Source organism: Vulpes vulpes, chromosome 11 (assembly GCF_048418805.1).
Source record: "Vulpes vulpes isolate BD-2025 chromosome 11, VulVul3, whole genome shotgun sequence".
Classification (NCBI taxonomy): Eukaryota; Metazoa; Chordata; class Mammalia; order Carnivora; family Canidae; genus Vulpes; species Vulpes vulpes.
Genome location: NC_132790.1, coordinates 21168766 through 21187474, shown reverse-complemented (window position 1 = coordinate 21187474; position 18709 = coordinate 21168766). Strand labels below are relative to the sequence as shown.

At 37.7% G+C, this 18709-nt stretch overlaps 2 protein-coding genes across 2 annotated transcripts; both read left to right on the top strand.

The window, feature by feature from the left end:
• The first annotated feature begins 3713 nt into the window (after positions 1-3713).
• On the top strand, positions 3714-4661 carry LOC112911793 (olfactory receptor 52H1-like). The gene has a single exon (XM_025988466.1). The coding sequence runs from the start codon at positions 3714-3716 to the stop codon at positions 4659-4661; it is 948 nt and encodes a 315-aa protein (XP_025844251.1).
• A 12786-nt stretch (positions 4662-17447) lies between these two features.
• On the top strand, positions 17448-18398 carry LOC112911741 (olfactory receptor 52D1-like). Its single transcript, XM_025988417.1, has one exon. The coding sequence runs from the start codon at positions 17448-17450 to the stop codon at positions 18396-18398; it is 951 nt and encodes a 316-aa protein (XP_025844202.1).
• Positions 18399-18709: the final 311 nt, after the last annotated feature.

The following is an 18709-nucleotide window of genomic DNA, read 5'->3' as shown; positions in this document are numbered from 1 at the left end:
CTACTGATTACATTTTTTTTACTTTTTTCTCTTTTTAAAGTAATTGATTTCCAATTTTGGATATTTAATATACTTATATTAATTATTCTTATTTCATTGATAATGTGTTTAAAGATTTTTTTCAGAGATTTTATTTATTTATTTATGAGAGACACAGAGACAGAGGTAGAGACACAGGCAGAGGGAGAAGCAGGTTCCATGCAGGGAGCCCCGTGTGGGACTTGATCCCAGAGCTCCGGGATCACGCCCTGAGCCAAAGGCAGATGCTCAACCACTGAGCCATCCAGGTGTCCCTTAAAACTAACATTTTGAATCCTAAAGCAACATCTACTAGTTTTCGAAGATTTGCCATTTAGTGAATCTTTGGTGCTGTTCTCTAGTCTGTATCTACCTTTTTGTCTTTCTGCCTTATTTGATATTTCCTGATTATTTACCTAAATATGTTTCTTAAAAACCTCATTCTCATACACATTTCAGGGGCATATACTTTTAATATAAGCTAGAGGTTTTATTGTGATACTGTTTTCATATATACATATATGATACATATATCTTTTTGATTCATGAGGAATTTTTGAATTGTGAATCCAACTACATTTTCTTCTGCAATAAATAAGAAATAATTTCCAAGCCTTTTGTGGAATTATCCAGTATTTTCTCACCAATCTTGATTCCTCTAATTGCATATAGTATAAAAACTACAACCAATTTTGGAGCTATATATTCTGTCCGTGGGTGTATTTATTCTTGAGCCAGCAAGATACTATATAGTTTATTCATGTATTTGATTTGTTTTATGTGTGTATGCATTTAATAAATACATTCAAGTTAATCATGTCATTTTATTGTTAATTGATAAATTATATAATCCTCCTTTTTCTTATCATTTAAAATTTTTCTTTACACATTTTTTTGCTATTTAAAAACATTCTGAAATTATGTTACCCTTTAAATATTACCAGCTAACCTCCTCTGTTTTATTCCAGTTTTAGTATGTGTCCTGCAGAAGTAGCACTATTTTGGCGTCTTTTGATTCCTATACACATAGCTTTACCTCATTCCTTTTGAAAGCCATATACTATTACATTGTATGAACATACTGTAAATGTTAAAATAATTCCCATATAAAAATTAAATGATGCTAGCTTTTCAATTTTTATTTTTCATATTAAAATTTCTCTCAAATTTCATATTATAAATGTTGCTGCTGTGAATATCTTTTTGCCATTTTAATTTATATAATTGTATCTGTAGATCCTATATTTGGAACTTCTGGGGCAATGGATATGTGCATTTTACATTTTGATACACATTGTCAAATTAGTATCTAAGAAAGTTATATAGTAAACCCTTCTAAAATAGTTATGACAACTCTTACTTCCTCAGACCCTTCACAGGATGGATATTATCAATGATACCATTGATCATTTTAAGTATTGATTGATAAATAACATACCTCATCATTCATGTTTATATTAAGTTTAATTATTTACGAGACCAAAAATAGTCTACATATTGTTACACATTAGAGTTTCTTCTTATATGACCTGGTTATTCATATCCATTGTTACTTTTTCCACTTGATCACAGGGCTTTGCTTTAGGGATCTGTAAGAATACTTTAAATAAATGTTAATGGAATTATATATTTTTCATTCAGATTAGTCTTTAATTGTGCTTTTGTCATGGAATTTATTGTCTCCTGCTTAATTATCATTTCTCTGTAATAGTTTGTTCTGCCAATTTCCATATTTTGTCCTTCTTTCTTCCTTTAGATGTTATCTGGGTGTATATGTGGTAGGGAATATGAGATGTGGGTGAAGTGATTTATAGATAATTTTGTGAATAGGGAACCAAAATCCTGGATCCTGAAACCTAGCTAACGCTTCTCTATGTGTCTCTTCTATACCTATATCTATTTTTAAAGAGGTGGACTCCACGTAGATTTAAGCACTGAAGATATTTACTGCTGCCAATGGTCAGCTTTGCCATTTCTTCTTATCTGGAATTATAGTCTTTCCATTTTTCTTTTCTTTCTAGTTGGGACAGACTTTACATCATATCTGCCTTTAATTGCTCAGGGAAAATCGGTGCATTTGAGTTAGAATGCAGAGGTCTTGATGAGAGATGATAGCATGTAGGATAGAGCAGTCAATGCAAGGATAGCAATAAGTGGATGTAAGACAGAATGAACACTTACATGTAACATGAGACTTGTTTGGAAGATGAGCAAGATGAAAGAATGTGTGTGAAAGAATAGGATTGAGATAATTTCAAGGCTTCTAGACTGAGAAACCGTGTTATACTATCATTTGCTGAGTTGGAAAACATTATAGGAGAAACAGATTTGGAGCAATGGAAAGAGAAATAAGATAGTTTGAAATATGCTGAATTGGATGCACCTGTGGTATTTCTAAGCTAGCAGGCATTGAGTAAGTAACTAGTTCCAAACCTGAGGGGAGAGAAATATCTGTAAAATTATAAACTTCAGAATATTCAACATAGGAGACACAAAGTCATGGCATTTGGGGATATCACCCAGATGGAGTTTGTTGACCTAGATAGAGTAGCAGATATAGAGCACTACAGAATAACAACATTCAAGAACAGGTAGAAAGAAAAATGAGAGACTACTGAAGTTGGAGAAGATATTTGTGTGTCATGTCACAAATAGAAGACTTTTGGGAGGAGGGCCCAACTATTTCAATGAAATCTCACAAGAATGAATCATTACATAGATTATATAGGGGCAAGAATACTGGGGTATAACTACCCAGAGACTGGGCTGCCCCTGCTGGGATATCTTCTGTGAGAGTTGAGAGGAGGATTATATTCTTTCCTTGAGACCAATCTGACATAGTAAGCTAATGGAGAATGTCGTTTCTTGGAAGATTTTCCAACCTGGGAATATCTGAAGGCAGAGTAAACCACCTAAACCATAGCCTTTAGGGAAGAATATATTTTGTTTCCTCTTTATGCTGGTGAACTTTGCTACAATACTGATGAGAACCAAGGTAAATGTCCCACTGTGGAGAAAGAGCAGAAAAGAAAAGAGACTGCATGGTCTACTTCAGTGTTAGACCTCTTGAGACTCTACAGTTGTTAGTCCAGTTCACTAGGGCTGGAACTTTACATTGGACTTGTGTCAAATCCCCAACTAGCCATTGTCTCTCCACCTAACAGTATTTTGAGCACCTATTTTCCTAGAAAACTTCCTGGGGGACAGCACGGGTGCTCAGCATTTTAGCGCCACCTTCAGCCCAGGGTGTGATCCTGGAGACCCAGGTCGAGTTCTGTGGCGGGCTCCCTGCATGGTGCCTGCTTCTCTCTCTCTCTCTCTCTCTCTCTCTCTCTCTCTCTCTCTCTCTGTGTGTGTCTCTCATGAATAAATAAATAAAATCTTAAAAAAAAAAAACAACTTCCTGGGTTCCTGGTAACTAGGCAGGTCTAAAATTATATGACTAGTGTTATGTGATTTGTATCTCTGGGAAAAAATTATTTTGATACCTCTCTTAATATGACTTAAAATTCCAAGTAAAAGTTTAGCAGGTGTTTATTAGCAAAGAAAAGTGACAAATGACAGTCTGTCACTTCACAGAGCTGCAAATAAGTGGATAATACTGAAGTAGGCTCAGAGGTGGACGTCTATAGATCATTAGCAATCAGCCATGAAATTTTTATTTCCAGGCTATGAGACACATCTAATCCAAGACCATGGTGGCCACATTCAACTTGAGCAGCTTCAATCCGGGCCCGTTCATCTTACTGGGAATCCCAGGGCTGGAGGAGTTTCATGTCTGGATTGGGATTCTCTTCTTTATTATCTATCTTGTGGCCCTGGTGGGCAACAGCATCCTTCTCTACCTTATTTCCATGGAGCGTACCCTTCATGAGCCCATGTTCTTTTTCCTCTCCATGCTGGCTGCTACAGATGTCATCCTGTCTAATACATGTGTGCCCAAAACATTCAGCATCTTCTGGCTAGGCCCTCAGGAAATTACTTTTCCTGCATGCCTTACTCAGATGTTCTTTCTCCACTACAGCTTTGCTATGGATTCTGCTATTCTGCTGGCTATGGCATTTGATCGCTATGTTGCTATTTGCTTCCCCCTAAGGTATACGAATATTCTCACCCGTCAGATTATTACTAAGATTGTAGTGGCTATTGTCAGCAGGAGCTTTTGTATCATCTTCCCATGTGTCTTCCTGTTAAAGAGACTGCCTTTCTGCCGAACACTCTTCATTCCACACACATACTGTGAGCACATAGGCATAGCCCAACTAGCCTGTGCGGATATCTCCATCAACATCTGGTATGGATTAGCTGTACCTATAATGACTGTCACATCAGACTTGATCCTTATTGGCATCTCCTACGGTCTCATCCTTCGTGCCGTCTTTAACCTTCCATCTCGAGATGCCCGCAAGAAAGCCCTCAACACGTGTGGTTCCCATGTTTGTGTCATTCTTATATTCTATACACCAGCCATGTTCTCTGTCCTCACCCACCGTTTTGGTCACAATATTCCTCGCTCTTTCCACATACTGACTGCCAACCTCTATGTAGCCATCCCTCCTGCACTCAATCCAATCATCTATGGGGTGAAGACCAAGCAGATTCGGGAGAAAATCATCTTACCTTTCTTCTCTAAAGGGAATTAGTGACATGAGATGGAGAACTTGGGAAAGAAAACAGGTAACTATATTGACTTTGGAATGTATTTTATTTTATTTTTTTACAGCTAAAATATCTACAATGGTGATTTCAATACATATGAAGTCCTACAAGTCCTCTATGTGTTGGAGGAATCAATAAGACAAGGTAAGGAGGCAGATGTCAAGAAAGGCAACAGAAAAGGTTGAAGAAGATGTGTCTGCCTGCAAAGATAGATCAGAGGGAAATTTCTATTTCATTTTGAGTTAGATTTCCAAGACTTATGGGATAGAATAGTGATCATATATAATGTAGATGAAAAAAGTAGAATATTACTCTTAATTAATAGGTTAAAAGAGATGACCAAAAGGTCTAACAATTTGGGATATTTTTGTTGAACACTTTCCAGATGAGAGTTAAAGCTGATGGCAAATGATTACCTTCTTTTGGAATCATCCAGGATGATTAATCATCTAAAAACATGGTTCTCAAACACCAATGAGTCTCAAAATCACCTGGGGAATTTGATATGCTTGCAAAGTCTCAGGTTTTATCCTACTTCCATTAGCCTCTGTGTTCTTTAACCGTTCTCTAGGTGATTCTGACACCTAAGAAATCTTGGATCCTTCCAAATCAGAAAAGTCCTGGTCCTTTGAAATACCCATAGACTTTGTTCTTCTAGTAATTTCCTGGGCTTGGAGTAACATAGCTCTCTTTTATGCTCCCCATAACTGTTTCTTGCTTAGTATTATTGATCCATCTTAAAATTCCATAACTTTAAATCTCATATCATCAAAATACATTATCAATTATCTTTACTTACTATAGTCTTTGAAGGATTTCACTTCTGGCACAATTTTCATCATGATTATTGGTGATTTTAATGAACACAGAGAGGATCCATTAATAACTTGGTGTGATAGACTGTATTCTTTAAAGATAAAGACACAATACTATATTCTATCTTCCATGCTTTTCTGCAATGTGAACTTGCCATTCCACATTACAGGTGGAGTCTAATTCTATTTCTCTTGAATCTGGTTGAACAAAGGGGTTCCTTGAAAAATAGAATTCAGTGAAAGTGTCATTCTGAGGCTTCTGAGGTTAGGTCACAAAAACCTTTGCAGCTTCCATTTGGGTCTCTTGAAATGCTTTATCTTGGCATGCTCCCTTTTGGAACCCAAATACTAAGCTACAAGTATTTCGACCAGATGGAGAAGCCATGTCTAAATATTCTGCTAAAGGACTTCAGTTGAGATCCCAGTCAACAGTTCACAACAACATGTTGGTAAGTTATCTTAAACAGCCTCTGTACGCTCAACTGACATCTCTCTGTAATGTATGAGAGACTCAAAGAGAGAGAGAGAACTACTCAACTGATCAAAGACAAGTCATAGAACCAAAAAAGTAATACTTTGCTGTTTTAAAATAAACTTAGGGATGGCTAGTTATGCAGCAATAGAGACATGATGCAGAAAGTGGTAACAGGGAGTGGGGTGTTGGTGTAGTAGTAAAAACCTAAAGCATGTAGCATTAGCTTTGGCATAGTCAGCAAGCAGAAGCTGAAAGGGCCTTGATGAACTGTTAATGGAGGCCTGAAAGACAGTGAGAAAATTATTATTGGAAGCTGGAGAAACAGGTACAAGTGCTATGTAATTATAGGAGGTTTGAAAATATCATAACCTGGAAAATAGAAAATATACCTAATTAACCGATGCATTTGGCCAAGGGGATTTTGAAGCAGAGTACTGACAATATCAACATTATTTTTATACCACAGATGATTAGGTACAGATAGATGTAAGCTAAAGTGAAATTATTCAGTGTTCAAGCATAACTTAGAGTAAATTTAAAGGAATCATAGTTGGCTAAATGCAAATAAAAAGGAAATCTTCTTCCAGCCTTTCCAAATGACAAAGACTCTCTTTGGAAAAAGAAAGAAAGGTCTTCAGGGTGTAATATTATCTCTAAGATAAGACTGTAAAATCCTTTGCTTAGAGTAGAGAAATATTTAAGGGTATGCCTAATTAATCTTCTCAATTAGACAAAGAAGCTTCCTGGAATCTTAAGGCTATTTTCCCAGAGAACCATAACTCTCAGGCAAAATCAAACAGGGAGAAAACTGGAAGATATTTGTGGGTAAGATTTCTGTCTAATGGAGTAAAACCTAAAAGATTCGTAGAAGACCACAGTTTTTAAGAGAAATGTACTCATGTAAGCACCATCGGCTTGGACCAAAAGGAACGGAATTGGTGCAAAATGAAAAGGGGCTTTGGGTCTCCAACTTCATAAGCAGGAAGCAGATGAAGAAAAGTACTCAGATGTAAACACAGGTCACTACTCAATGAGAAGCAAAGATGACAGAATTCAGAGCCAAATGCTCAGAGGTTAGACAAAAGCCATGGAGAATCATCCCAGGGAGCAGGATTGGATACTTATTAAGAAACTGGTGATATTGGGGATCCCTGGGTGGCGCAGCGGTTTGGCGCCTGCCTTTGGCCCAGGGCGCGATCCTGGAGCCCGGGATTCGAATCCCACATCAGCCTCCCGGTGCATGGAGCCTGCTTCTTCCTCCGCCTGTGTCTCTGCCTCTCTCTCTCTCTCTCTGTGACTATCATAAATAAATAAATAAATTAATTAATTAAAAAAAATAGAAACTGGTGATATTAATCCCTGCCTGGATTTTAGAAACTCTAATGGGCTAGTGACTGTAATACGAATCTCTCAATATTTTACATATAAGGATCAGTTGCAGCTATCCATCTCAGCATCACCATGGTGTGTTGGTTGTGTAAATAGAAGATTTCTTTCTCATTTCTTTACTTCACAGGTCTTCAGATTGAAAGGAAGTGCATTCAAGAATCTGTATACAAGAAACTGAATTGAAGGAGCCCTATTCACACTTTATCCTGATTTGGAGGCTGAGGTCTTAGACTTTGATCTAGTCTTGTAGTGGGAATGAAATCTTGGGATCTTAGGGAAGAGGTGAACATATTTTTTGTTTTGTTTTGTGAATATTTTTGTATGTAAAAAAAGATCGGCATTATTATGACCTAGGGTGCAGTGTTGCAAGTGTTATTTTCCAAAGATGGCCAAAACAATATCATGCATCCTATACACTTTGCAATATGGTCTTGCCACTTGTCTAAGAGGTGTGGTGTAATTCTACTCCCTTCTTATCTGGGCTGGCCTTAGTGACTTCCTTGAAAAAAATGTAATCAATATTACATTTCAGGATATTCAAGGCTGGATTATAAGAACCCTTACATCTACATCTTCCTCCTTGGTGTCTCTGGATAGATATTTGCAGTTTGGGATGCTCTTCTTTACAACACAGCCACCATACAGTGAGAATCCCAGACCGCATGGAGAGTTCATGTAGTTCACAGTCTAGCTGAGCTACTAGTTAATAGCCAGAATTAATTGCATCAATTGCTTAGAGATAACTGCAGATCTATCCAAAATCTGATTGCATGGGCAGCCCCAGTGGCCCAGCAGTTTAGCGCCGCCTTCAGCCCAGGGTGTGATCCTGGAGACCCGGTATCAGTCCCGCGTCGGGTTCCCTGCGTGGAGCCTGCTTCTCCTTCTGCCTGTGTCTCTGCCTCTCTCTCTCTCTCTCTCTCTCTCTGTGTCTCTCATGAATGAATAAATAAAATCTTTAAAAAAAAATCTGATTGCAGCCACGTGAGAGAAAGAGAGAGAAGGAGAAACCCCAAGCAACAACCTGTCCAAATGATCCCAGGAAATCTACAGAATCATGAGATAATAAATTGTTTGAAACCAGTACTTATGGGGGTATTTTGCTATGCAATAATAAATAACTGGAACAACTAGACTCTCAGTACTCTGAATTTTTCTGTAAAGATCTTGACCATCCTATATTGCCTATTTAATTCTTAGAAACAACTTAGAATTTGTGTTCCCACAAATATATGCAGATTATTAAAAATCTAAAAAAATAAAAAAAATAAAAAAAAAATAAAAATAAAAAAAACAAAAAAAATAAAAATAAAAAAAAATAAATAAAAACAAAAAAAAAATAAAAAAATAAAAATCTAAATATTAGGCATTCAGTTCCTGATCCATCACCTCCTATTTTTCCAATTCACTTTCTCTTGAATCTCAGTCCAATAATCTCTCCACTTCTTCAATTCATTTATAATAAATTCATTTTACTACCTTTTCATATTTCCTCAATCTCTTCCTTTTCCCCTCCTCCTTACCAGCATTAATTTTATAATTCACTCTTAGAATTTCTGTTGAGTACAAATTATTTCTCTCCTTTCACCTTCTTTCCCTTTGTAACACATTCACTTCACTGTGCTTTTCCGGTAACTTTTTTTCTAAATTGATTGTCCACGCTAGGTCTGCAGCTATGGGATAAAAATTGTAAGTACACTGACTCGCCTTATTTTAAACTTACCATTGCTAAAATAAGAATATTTTTAGCTCTAAAGAGACCACAATAATTTGACAGTGACAGGGAAACATAATTTTACTTAGATAACAGATATAAATTGGAACTTTCCTGGGCAAGCTGGAATATACAGCTTCCTAAGTTTTGTAACTCATGGTAATTATATTTCTCTATTTCTTCTCATATTCTTTTTTAAAAGTTTGTTTTGGGGTTGTTGAGTTTTTTAAGTCCTCAGACTCTAAGGTCCCTTGGGGCACATAGCTGTTCCCTAGGCTGTGTGAGTGTCTTTAGCAGTTTCTGGCTCTATGTGCTGTTTGGCCCCGCCAACTTTCTATAGATGAAGTTATGCCATCTCAATGCCCCAGAGCCTTCCAAGCCCTTCCTGGTCCCAGACAGAGTGCCAAGCACACAAGAGTCCTATTTTATTCTGCTAAGGAGCCTTTGAATGAAGTGCCATTACTATCTCCATTATATAGACCAGACAACCAAGGCCCAGAGAGGGTATCACATTGCTCAAATTCACACAGCTAGAAAATGGGGAAGCTGGGATATTAACCCACACAATCTAGTCTCAAAGTCCATGTTCTTAACCACTAAAACTTAATGCTTGGGGAAGGCCCAGAAAGGGGTATGGATTCAGTTTAAAATGCTATGTACTCTCTTAGTTACTAAATTTAGTTTCCTGGAAAAAATATTTCCTGGTCCCTGGGATATGTGTGTTGGTGGGGGTGCTGTGTAACCAGATCTCACTAGCTTTCCTTGGCCATTGAGACTGTCCACCTCCCAGTACCAAAGGTCTACCGGACTGGGTCACTTCCAGTCACTCCTGAAGGCACTGAGGCCATGACCACTGGCACCCAAAGATTCCTCACAGATGCAGAACCATGACTGTCACACTACCAGTTAGAAAGCACCTTTGCTGCCTCAGTGTCCATGCCCCTGCCTCGTGTCCATGCCCCTGCCCACGGTCTCCTGCAAGCTCCTCTGCTCATTGACAGCCCAAGTGCCCTGTGGGACAGGCAAGGGGCTGGCGGGTGGTAGGAGCCTGCCACCACTTCCAGAAACAGATCAGCACCTGGGATCCCTGGTGCCTTCACCTGAAGACTAGTGAGGTCATGAGATTTCAGCTATCCAGTTGGCTGGCTTCTCTCCAAGCTTCTGTATCCAATTTAAGAAACAGGCAGGGCCGGCTGGAATGGAGATTCTTAACCAAGAGTTAATGGATCAGCCTGGATTTGTAAATTAAATGGACCAGGCTAGACTTCTAAACTTCTAAATTAAAAAAAAAATCTGTATATATATATATACATATATATATATATATATACACAATATATTTATATACATATATATATATGCAAAATGTGGCCATATTAACATGAAGATTGATTTAGAATATGAGTGCTTGGAGAACAGACCTTCTGGGTTCTCCAGACAATTAAACTATTGAAGTGCCTGGCACAGGGGACTTCTGAATCTTAGCATTGTTATCTGTAAATGGAGATGAAGAAAATACTTTAGTGACATGCCCAGTACCTGCATTTTCAGAGAACATCTCAGAAAATTCTAGCTATGTCACATTTTGACCACCTTCATCCATTTTTCTTCCACCATCAACCACTGCCAATGGTCTATACTCTGTCCATGAGCTTGTTTTTTTTTTCTTCTATTCCATGTATAAAACAGAGAAAGATCATATGGTATTTGTCTTTCTCGGAGTTATTTCATTTTTCATTATTTCATTTAGCATAATGCTCTCTGGTTCCATCCAAGTTGTTGCAAATGATGTGATTTCATTTTTATTGCTAGATAATATTCCATTATATATTTTCCATTATATATATATGTACTATAGATATATGTAGATATGTATATATTTCTTCATCCATTGATCTGTCAATGGGCATGTAAGTTGTTTTATTTCTTATGTCCACAAAGTCTTATAGTAATTGACAAATATCAAGGGTAGTTTTTCTCTGTGCGGTGATTCAGGGACCCAGGCTGCTTGTAACTTGCAGTTCAGCGATGACAGTATGGCCTCCTTGTCACTGCAGCAGATGAAGAGAAAACATAGAGCATACACACTAGTTCTTAAATATTTTAGCCTAACATGATATTTGCCACTTCTATTCTAATGTCATTGGCCATAAATAGCCACATGGCCCCCTCTAAAAACATCAGGAACACTTTTATATAGACAAAGGAGAGAGAAACCAGATAGATTTGAGAATGAGAAATCTCTATTACAGAATCCAAAACAATCTTAACTTCCTGTGCATCTCTGATCTCATCTACTTCTACATTTCCCGGACTTACTTGCTTTTGGCATGCTTGTCTTCTTGAATCTTCTCAACTATACCAAGTATATCCTCTCTCAGAACCTTGATGATCTACCCACTGTCATGGTCTAGCAATTAAATCAGCGTGGTTGTGGGTAGGATTAAGACACCAGCATTTTTTTAAAAAGTTCTCAGGAGGTTCCAGTGTACAATAAAGTTTTGGAACAGACTTATGGTATAATTAATGACTCTATTTTACAGATGAAGAAACTAAGGGCCTGAAAAATTAAACAGCTGATTCAAAATGTTTCAGCTGGTAAATGTCAGATCTGGGATTCAAATCTATATCTCTCTCATTTTAATTTAATTTATTTTCAATAAAGTAGAGTCTTCTGTTTGGCAGCACTAGATTAAGAGAAATCACTTTTTAAGTTTATACTCGAATCACTTTCTAAAAATCTTGAACCAATTTACACACCAACTTGCATGAAAAAAATCACAGATAAATTATAAATATTATTATGCTCTGAACATGTACTTATGGTTCACCCATGAGTTAGATACCTAGGTCTGGAGTGAGGGAGGGTGAAGAGGGATAACTAAGATGTTTGCAGTTCTGTAAGGTCTACCTGGTGAGTACAGTTGAAATGAATAAGAGTCCACCTTGTCCACTCTTCCTTAGAAAGCTATCTTCCTATGGTTCAGATATACCATAGTTTTGATAGTTCCAAATGACAATTCAGCCTGGGGAGGAAATGCTTTCATAATTTATAAGAGTTTCTCCTGATATAATCAATTCAACATATGCTTTTGCATCTTCCTTCCAGGCTACCTAGATACTTGGCCTGAGTGAGACTTTGATGAGAAATAAAGAGAAGTATTTCAAAGGCCCACCATATCATTCCCTCCGTGCATAATAGAAGAATGTATCTTACACTGGACTGTAACTAACAATACTTTTGAATCAATAGCTTATCATCTGATCTAATTAGATAAAGGAAGAAAGACAAAGAATTACCCTAATGAGGATACAAACTGTTAAAGGGAATTAAACACTCAAGCTCCAGGTCAATGTGGAGAAATTCAGAGTAAGCAAAGTGATTATTTTCTTGAGATCATGTAATATGTGGTATTGAATTAAGAACCAAAGGGAGCCATGCAAATTCCAACTCAAGGTATACCTCTTCCTAGTCTATCCTCATTCCATGTCATCTCCTTTCTCCCTGAATATCTCTTCACAACCATTTCACACAATTTGGCTACATGTTTTTTGTTGTTGGTTTTTTTTAAAGATTTTATTTATTTATTCATGAGAGACACAGAGAGGGAGAGAGGCAGTGACACAGGCAGAGGGAGAAGCAGGCTTTATGCAAGGAGCCCAACGTGGGACTCGATCCTGGGTCTCCAGGATCACGCCCTGAGCTGAAGGCGGCGCTAAACCGCTGAGCCACCCGGGCTAGCCATGTTAGTTTGTTTTTATCTGAGTGCTGGGAAGATATTAACTTACTGTAGGACAGTGATGTCCTTTCTCTTGCCTTAAAATAATGTCCTTCCTTTAAGAGAAGACTGATATGATTGGTGTGTCTCCTTAGGGATCTTATTTGCAAATTCACCTCTCTTTCAGCAGCTGGGACCTTTGGTGCTCTGAGCCACACCAAAGCCTCTCTAGGTCAAAAAAAAAAAAAAAAGGGTGGAGATAAGTGACACCAAATCATATATCCAGGAGTATGTTACTTGTGCTGAATCAAGATTTCTCCAGTACAGCTGACCATCAAGGCTGGGGTGAGTGCTAAATGGATGAAATGGATAGAAAATAAGGTTGAGGACAGTTCTGTAAGATTAGGAGGAATGACCAGGAAGATACAGGGAAATGACAAACATACAAAGATATCTATATCCTTGGCCACTCCAGAAGTTATATCAGATTGTCCCCTGACTCCATTATAAGAAGTACAGTTCCTTGAATTCCTCAGGTGTTTGCATAGCCGCATTGCATTTTAAAATGTATTATTGGTAAGTCCTTCTTTTCTTTGCATTTCAGTCCTTCCTGTTGCAATTAGATATTTTAGTCTCTTGCTATTTTCCTTATGGACTCAAGGCAAGCCAGGAAGGTAGATCTCTGGGAACAGCCTTTCTTAAAGTAATGATGAATTCAGAATTTCTTAATAATAGCTGCATCTTGTTATCACTCATATCAACTTGGCAGGAGTGATCTATCTATCATCTCTCTATCATCTATCTATCTATCTATCTATCTATCTATCTATCTATCCATCCATCTAATTAGAGAGTAAACTTGTTCTTGAGTATCTAAAATCCTCATAGCCTAGGGGATCATCAAATTCATTTGATTTCTAACCTCACCAGGGTCCAAGTATAGCTGGCACTTTTTCAATCCAATTCTCTAATCCTGTCCAGTAATTTAACATGCAGGAAACTTAGAAGCCCATCAAACCAGGAATCTCTGTTACAGTATCTCCAGGTTCTATTGTCTTTTCCAGGGCAAAATCAGATGACTGTCTTATTGAACAGCCTAATAGAAGTTCTTCCTTTAACTCAAATAAGATACATGTTTTTCTTCTTTACTGTCTCTTAGTAGCAGCACAGAATATACTCATTCCTGTTGTACTGAAGGATCCCAAATACCACAATTGTTTCTTGGTTCAAAAGGGAAATTACTGAGGGGAACTCAATGACATTGTCACATTGATGGAATTGGGATCACTGAAGAGCCATTCCATCTCAGATCTTGTGAGAGTTTACCAAACCCAGCTAACTGAGAAGTGGTCTTGGATATCTCTGAAGATAGTTCTTAATTTAAAAGTGGATGAAATCACAATGCCTTCACCCTTGGATTACAGACTCAAGAAAATCCAGTATGTCTTTCAACATAGGAACTAAATGAAGTTTCCCCTTCTGAGAGGCAAGTACACCATTAGCTCAATGCACTCTAAGATGTGCAAAAGTATGAGAAATGTCTGCATTATAACAAATGCATATTAAATTACAAACTGTATCATGTACTTTATATAATTTTTTCTAATTCCCTGACAACCTTATGAAGTAAGAATTATCACCTGAATTTTATATTAGGAAACTGAGAACAGAGGGGAATAAGACAAGTAACAAGTAACTGCAATCAGGATGGATTTTGAACCCAGGCATTCTGAATTTAGTCTCTGATCTCGTATTTTGCAGACTACATAAAGAAGGTGACAATCCTAGGAAGTAAGTTGTACAAGATATGTTTGAAGCATTTGAGGAAGACTCAGATTTGGAGACTTAAGTTTTATTTCCTTTGTGAAGCTTTCTTTGAAAAAGATCTGGCTTATGTATCTTCTTCATAGCATACATCAACATAACATTTCCACACATATATCAGATATTATATGATTAATTATGTCTTCTCATTAGCAAGCTTAAAGTATGGAGCATGTGTATTCTTACTACTTAATATTATAAAACATCTAGAAGAGTATCTGGTATTTATTAGACTATCAATAATGTGTTTTTTGACAAAGTAGTAAAATGAAGGAGCAACTTTAGAAATTATATTAATTTCACAAAATTGAAAACTTAGGACACTGAAGAAGAATAGTACTTCTCTGATGTGGATTGTTCACAGATATTGACCTAAGAAAAAGAGAAATTCTCAGACTCAGAGGGTCTGAAATTGAAAATGACTGTCTCATTTTCTGCAATTAGAGTTGTACAGGCCACTTCCCCATGATCACTTTTCAAGATAATACATTTGGGAGCCAAGCATCATAAAATTATTGAACTGTCCATGCTTTGTAATTTATTTCCCAAATAGATGACAAGATTATATTCCATTTATTTATCTATTGTTTTATTTCCTGGATAGAAATAAAAAAATATTTATACTTTCCAAGATGAACATTGAAATGTTTATAGTCACTTGTTGTTATAACTTGATTATTGAATTTTTGAGAATATAAAAAATTACAATAGAATTGTAATAAATTCTATTTTATGGCTTAAAAGGTTAAGCAAAATAATAATTGTACTAGTAATTAAAACTTGTAATGACATTATAAGCTATGTGATTTGTAGCTATAATAATTGTTAGCATGAATAAACTTGCAGTAGCAACTGAGAAATGCATATTGCAATTAATAAAAGAAACAAAATTAGTTGGTCTTTAATAATACAGTTGGATATGAATAGGGGATTGAAGAAAGGATATTATGTTTAATTATTATAGAATATTTTATCTTGTCTTAGGTATTTCCACATTCTAAAATTCTTTTGAGGAGACGACAATTTGATGAACTTAATGTTAATATCCCTTCTAAAACAGAAGGCCTTTGAGTCCCAAAGACTGGACTTCAATAAGATAAAAATGATGACTTTGACTTCACCTACAAAGATCTCTCAAGGCAAGATGGCTCCAGGAAAAGATGCCTCTCTCATTCTTTTCTTCTTGGCTTTGGCGTAATCTCAATCTATGGCTTAGTCACTCCTAGCAACCTTCCCTGATTTTAACCTACCTGTGAGCCCTGGTTTCTGACTTTCTACTTCCCTTCCCATGGCATGCTTCACTTGGAGACTTCAGGGAGCACAAGCCTCTGTGGTTTCTGGCCTGATTGGTCATATCAGGGCTCATACTTTAAGGCAAACAAAATAGACTCACGCAGGTATGTTTTATAATCCAACTGAATTATGAAGCCAGTCAAGAAAATGATAGAAATTTATTACATAGGTAGATTAGATTAGACTACAAATTACTGAAGAGCTACATAGGAGCACCTCCTGGAGTATATTGAGTGAAAACAACATGATGGGCATCATAGATATGACAAGAGAAGACCTTGTCTGACCCAAAGAAAAACCATTTTTCAACTCTGGTCACTTACAAAAGTCTGTTAAAAAATTCATTTGCTGTGTTCAATCTTTTATCCATTTACCTGTTAAATGTTATTTATTGGTCTTATGTATATAAGGCATTAATGCCAGTTGTAGAAAAAAATGAGACTCAAATTTCATAGTGTAATGGGGCAAAAGACATACACATAATCATAAAATAGTTTATATTTCCTAAGGACGGTATGCTGAAGATGTATGACTGTCTCTTCACAGCAACAGAGATCATAGATGAGCTTCATAGGAAGGAAAATATTCATGTGGGTTTTGAATAATATTAAGTAGCAGCTCATCAGGTGAACAATGGGAATAGCTATTCTGTGCCCCAAAAAGCAATACATGAAAAAGCATGCAGATACGATAAAGCATGATGTTCGACATTTCAAAACACATACGGCTGGAGCATGAAGTATGTGGTGGAGTAGGATGGTAAACAATATGAGATAGGTGGGCAAGAGTAAAATCCAGGAGAGCTTTGCTTGCCATAGCAAGATCCTAACAGGAAGTGGAACTCACATCTACATTAGGAAAATTCAGGACAGTGTAATACAGAAACTGTTTTCAAAGATGTGATTAAGCGTAGAGAAGTCACAGGTCCTTGTGAACTTCCCGCATTAGTGACAGCAGGCACTCTTATAGTCCCTTGGACTAAAGGGACAAGAGGACATGGTTACCAAAGCCAGAGAAGGATATTTACAGAGATAAAACCAGCTTGCAGCAACCCTGTTGGGAGAGAGCCAAAAAGAACAAATCCCTGACCTACCTTTAATCCTCTCTTGGTGTTCACCACCGTCAAATCCAATCAGAAGTGAGAGAGCAAGGGAGTCTCTGGATATGGTCCAGTATTTCAGGACCTACAACATGATGGGAAGTGAAGAAGGGTAGACCAGAGGAGGGTAATACAAGGGATTCTGAAAACACACTAAAGAAGGTTGTCTTTGTATTATTATTGGTGATTTTTCACATGCTCCACAGCAATGTAGAGGCCTCACTGGAAGATGGAAGCCCTAAAAGTAGGCATATTACTTAGAAAGCTGTTTTAATACCCCTACGCAAGAAATGAGGAAGGCATGAATTGGAGTAGAATTGGTGAGAATGAAAGAGAGGCAAGAAATTGAATGGATATGTGGGAGGAATAAATGACATCAAGGATGATTCATTTCATTTTCTAAACCACTTTTAGGAAGATAAGGCCTTGTGTTCTCTTCATCATTATGCTTTCTGCATCGGTCACCAATGACACTGCCTTCCATCCCTCCACATTTATTCTACTTGGAATCCCTGGGATGCAAGACCAGCACGTGTGGGCTGCCATACCCTTCTGCTCCATGTATATCCTTGCTCTGGTTGGCAATGGCACCATCCTCTACATCATCATGACAGATAGAACTCTGCATGAGCCAATGTACCTCTTCCTGTGCCTACTTTCTATCACCGACCTGATTCTCTGTTCTACCACACTGCCCAAAATGCTAACAATCTTCTGGCTCAGGTCCCACATAATTTCCTACCATGGCTGTCTCACACAAATGTTTTTTGTTCACACTATCTTTGCCACAGAGTCAGCAGTTCTACTGGCCATGGCTTTTGACCGCTATGTGGCTATCTGCCGTCCGCTTCATTATACATCCATCCTCAATGCCACAGTGATTGGGAAGATTGGTCTGGCATGTGTGGTCCGTGGTCTTCTCTTTGTCTTCCCCTTTGTTATCCTCATCGAACGCTTACCCTTCTGTGGACATCACATCATCCCCCACACCTACTGTGAGCACATGGGCATTGCCAAGCTGGCTTGTGCCAGCATCAAGCCCAACACCATTTATGGTCTCACTGTGGCACTTTCAGTCACTGGCATGGATGTGGTCCTCATTGCCACCTCCTACGGCCTGATCCTTCGGGCAGTGCTGCGCCTACCCTCCAAGGATGCCCAATTCCGAGCATTTAGCACTTGTGGAGCTCACATTTGTGTGATTCTTGTTTTCTATGTACCTGCCTTTTTTTCCTTTTTCACCCACCGCTTTGGCCACCAAGTACCTCCTCATGTCCACATTGTACTTGCAAATCTCTACCTTCTTGTGCCCCCTGTTCTCAACCCCCTGGTCTATGGCATTAATACCAAACAGATCCGCCTGAGAATATTTGGCTTTTTTATGGGAAGGAGGTAGCTGGACTCTCTATGTACCCCAAGGATCAGTGGTAAAAGTTAAAATTAATCTGTCACCTTCTCTAGTACATCTTATCCTTGGACTAGAGGTATCGTGTATTATCTAAAAGTTTTTGAAGTATTTAGAACAACACATTTATACCTGCTAAATCTACAGAATACTATCTTCTTGGAAGGCTATTATGTGGCTTGTTAATGGGTCTGTAGGTTTTGAATCATTGCGGAAAGTGTCAGGAGGCATTATAGTAGTACTTTTGACAGTAGACCTTTTGACAGGTCAAAAGCCAGTAAGTTACTCTATGTACAGAACAT

What these genes read in the sequence shown, in the direction of transcription:
- LOC112911793 (XM_025988466.1), top strand. Translation starts at nt 3,714, where the DNA reads ATGGTGGCCACATTCAACTTGAGCAGCTTCAATCCGGGCCCGTTCATC.
- LOC112911741 (XM_025988417.1), top strand. Translation starts at nt 17,448, where the DNA reads ATGCTTTCTGCATCGGTCACCAATGACACTGCCTTCCATCCCTCCACA.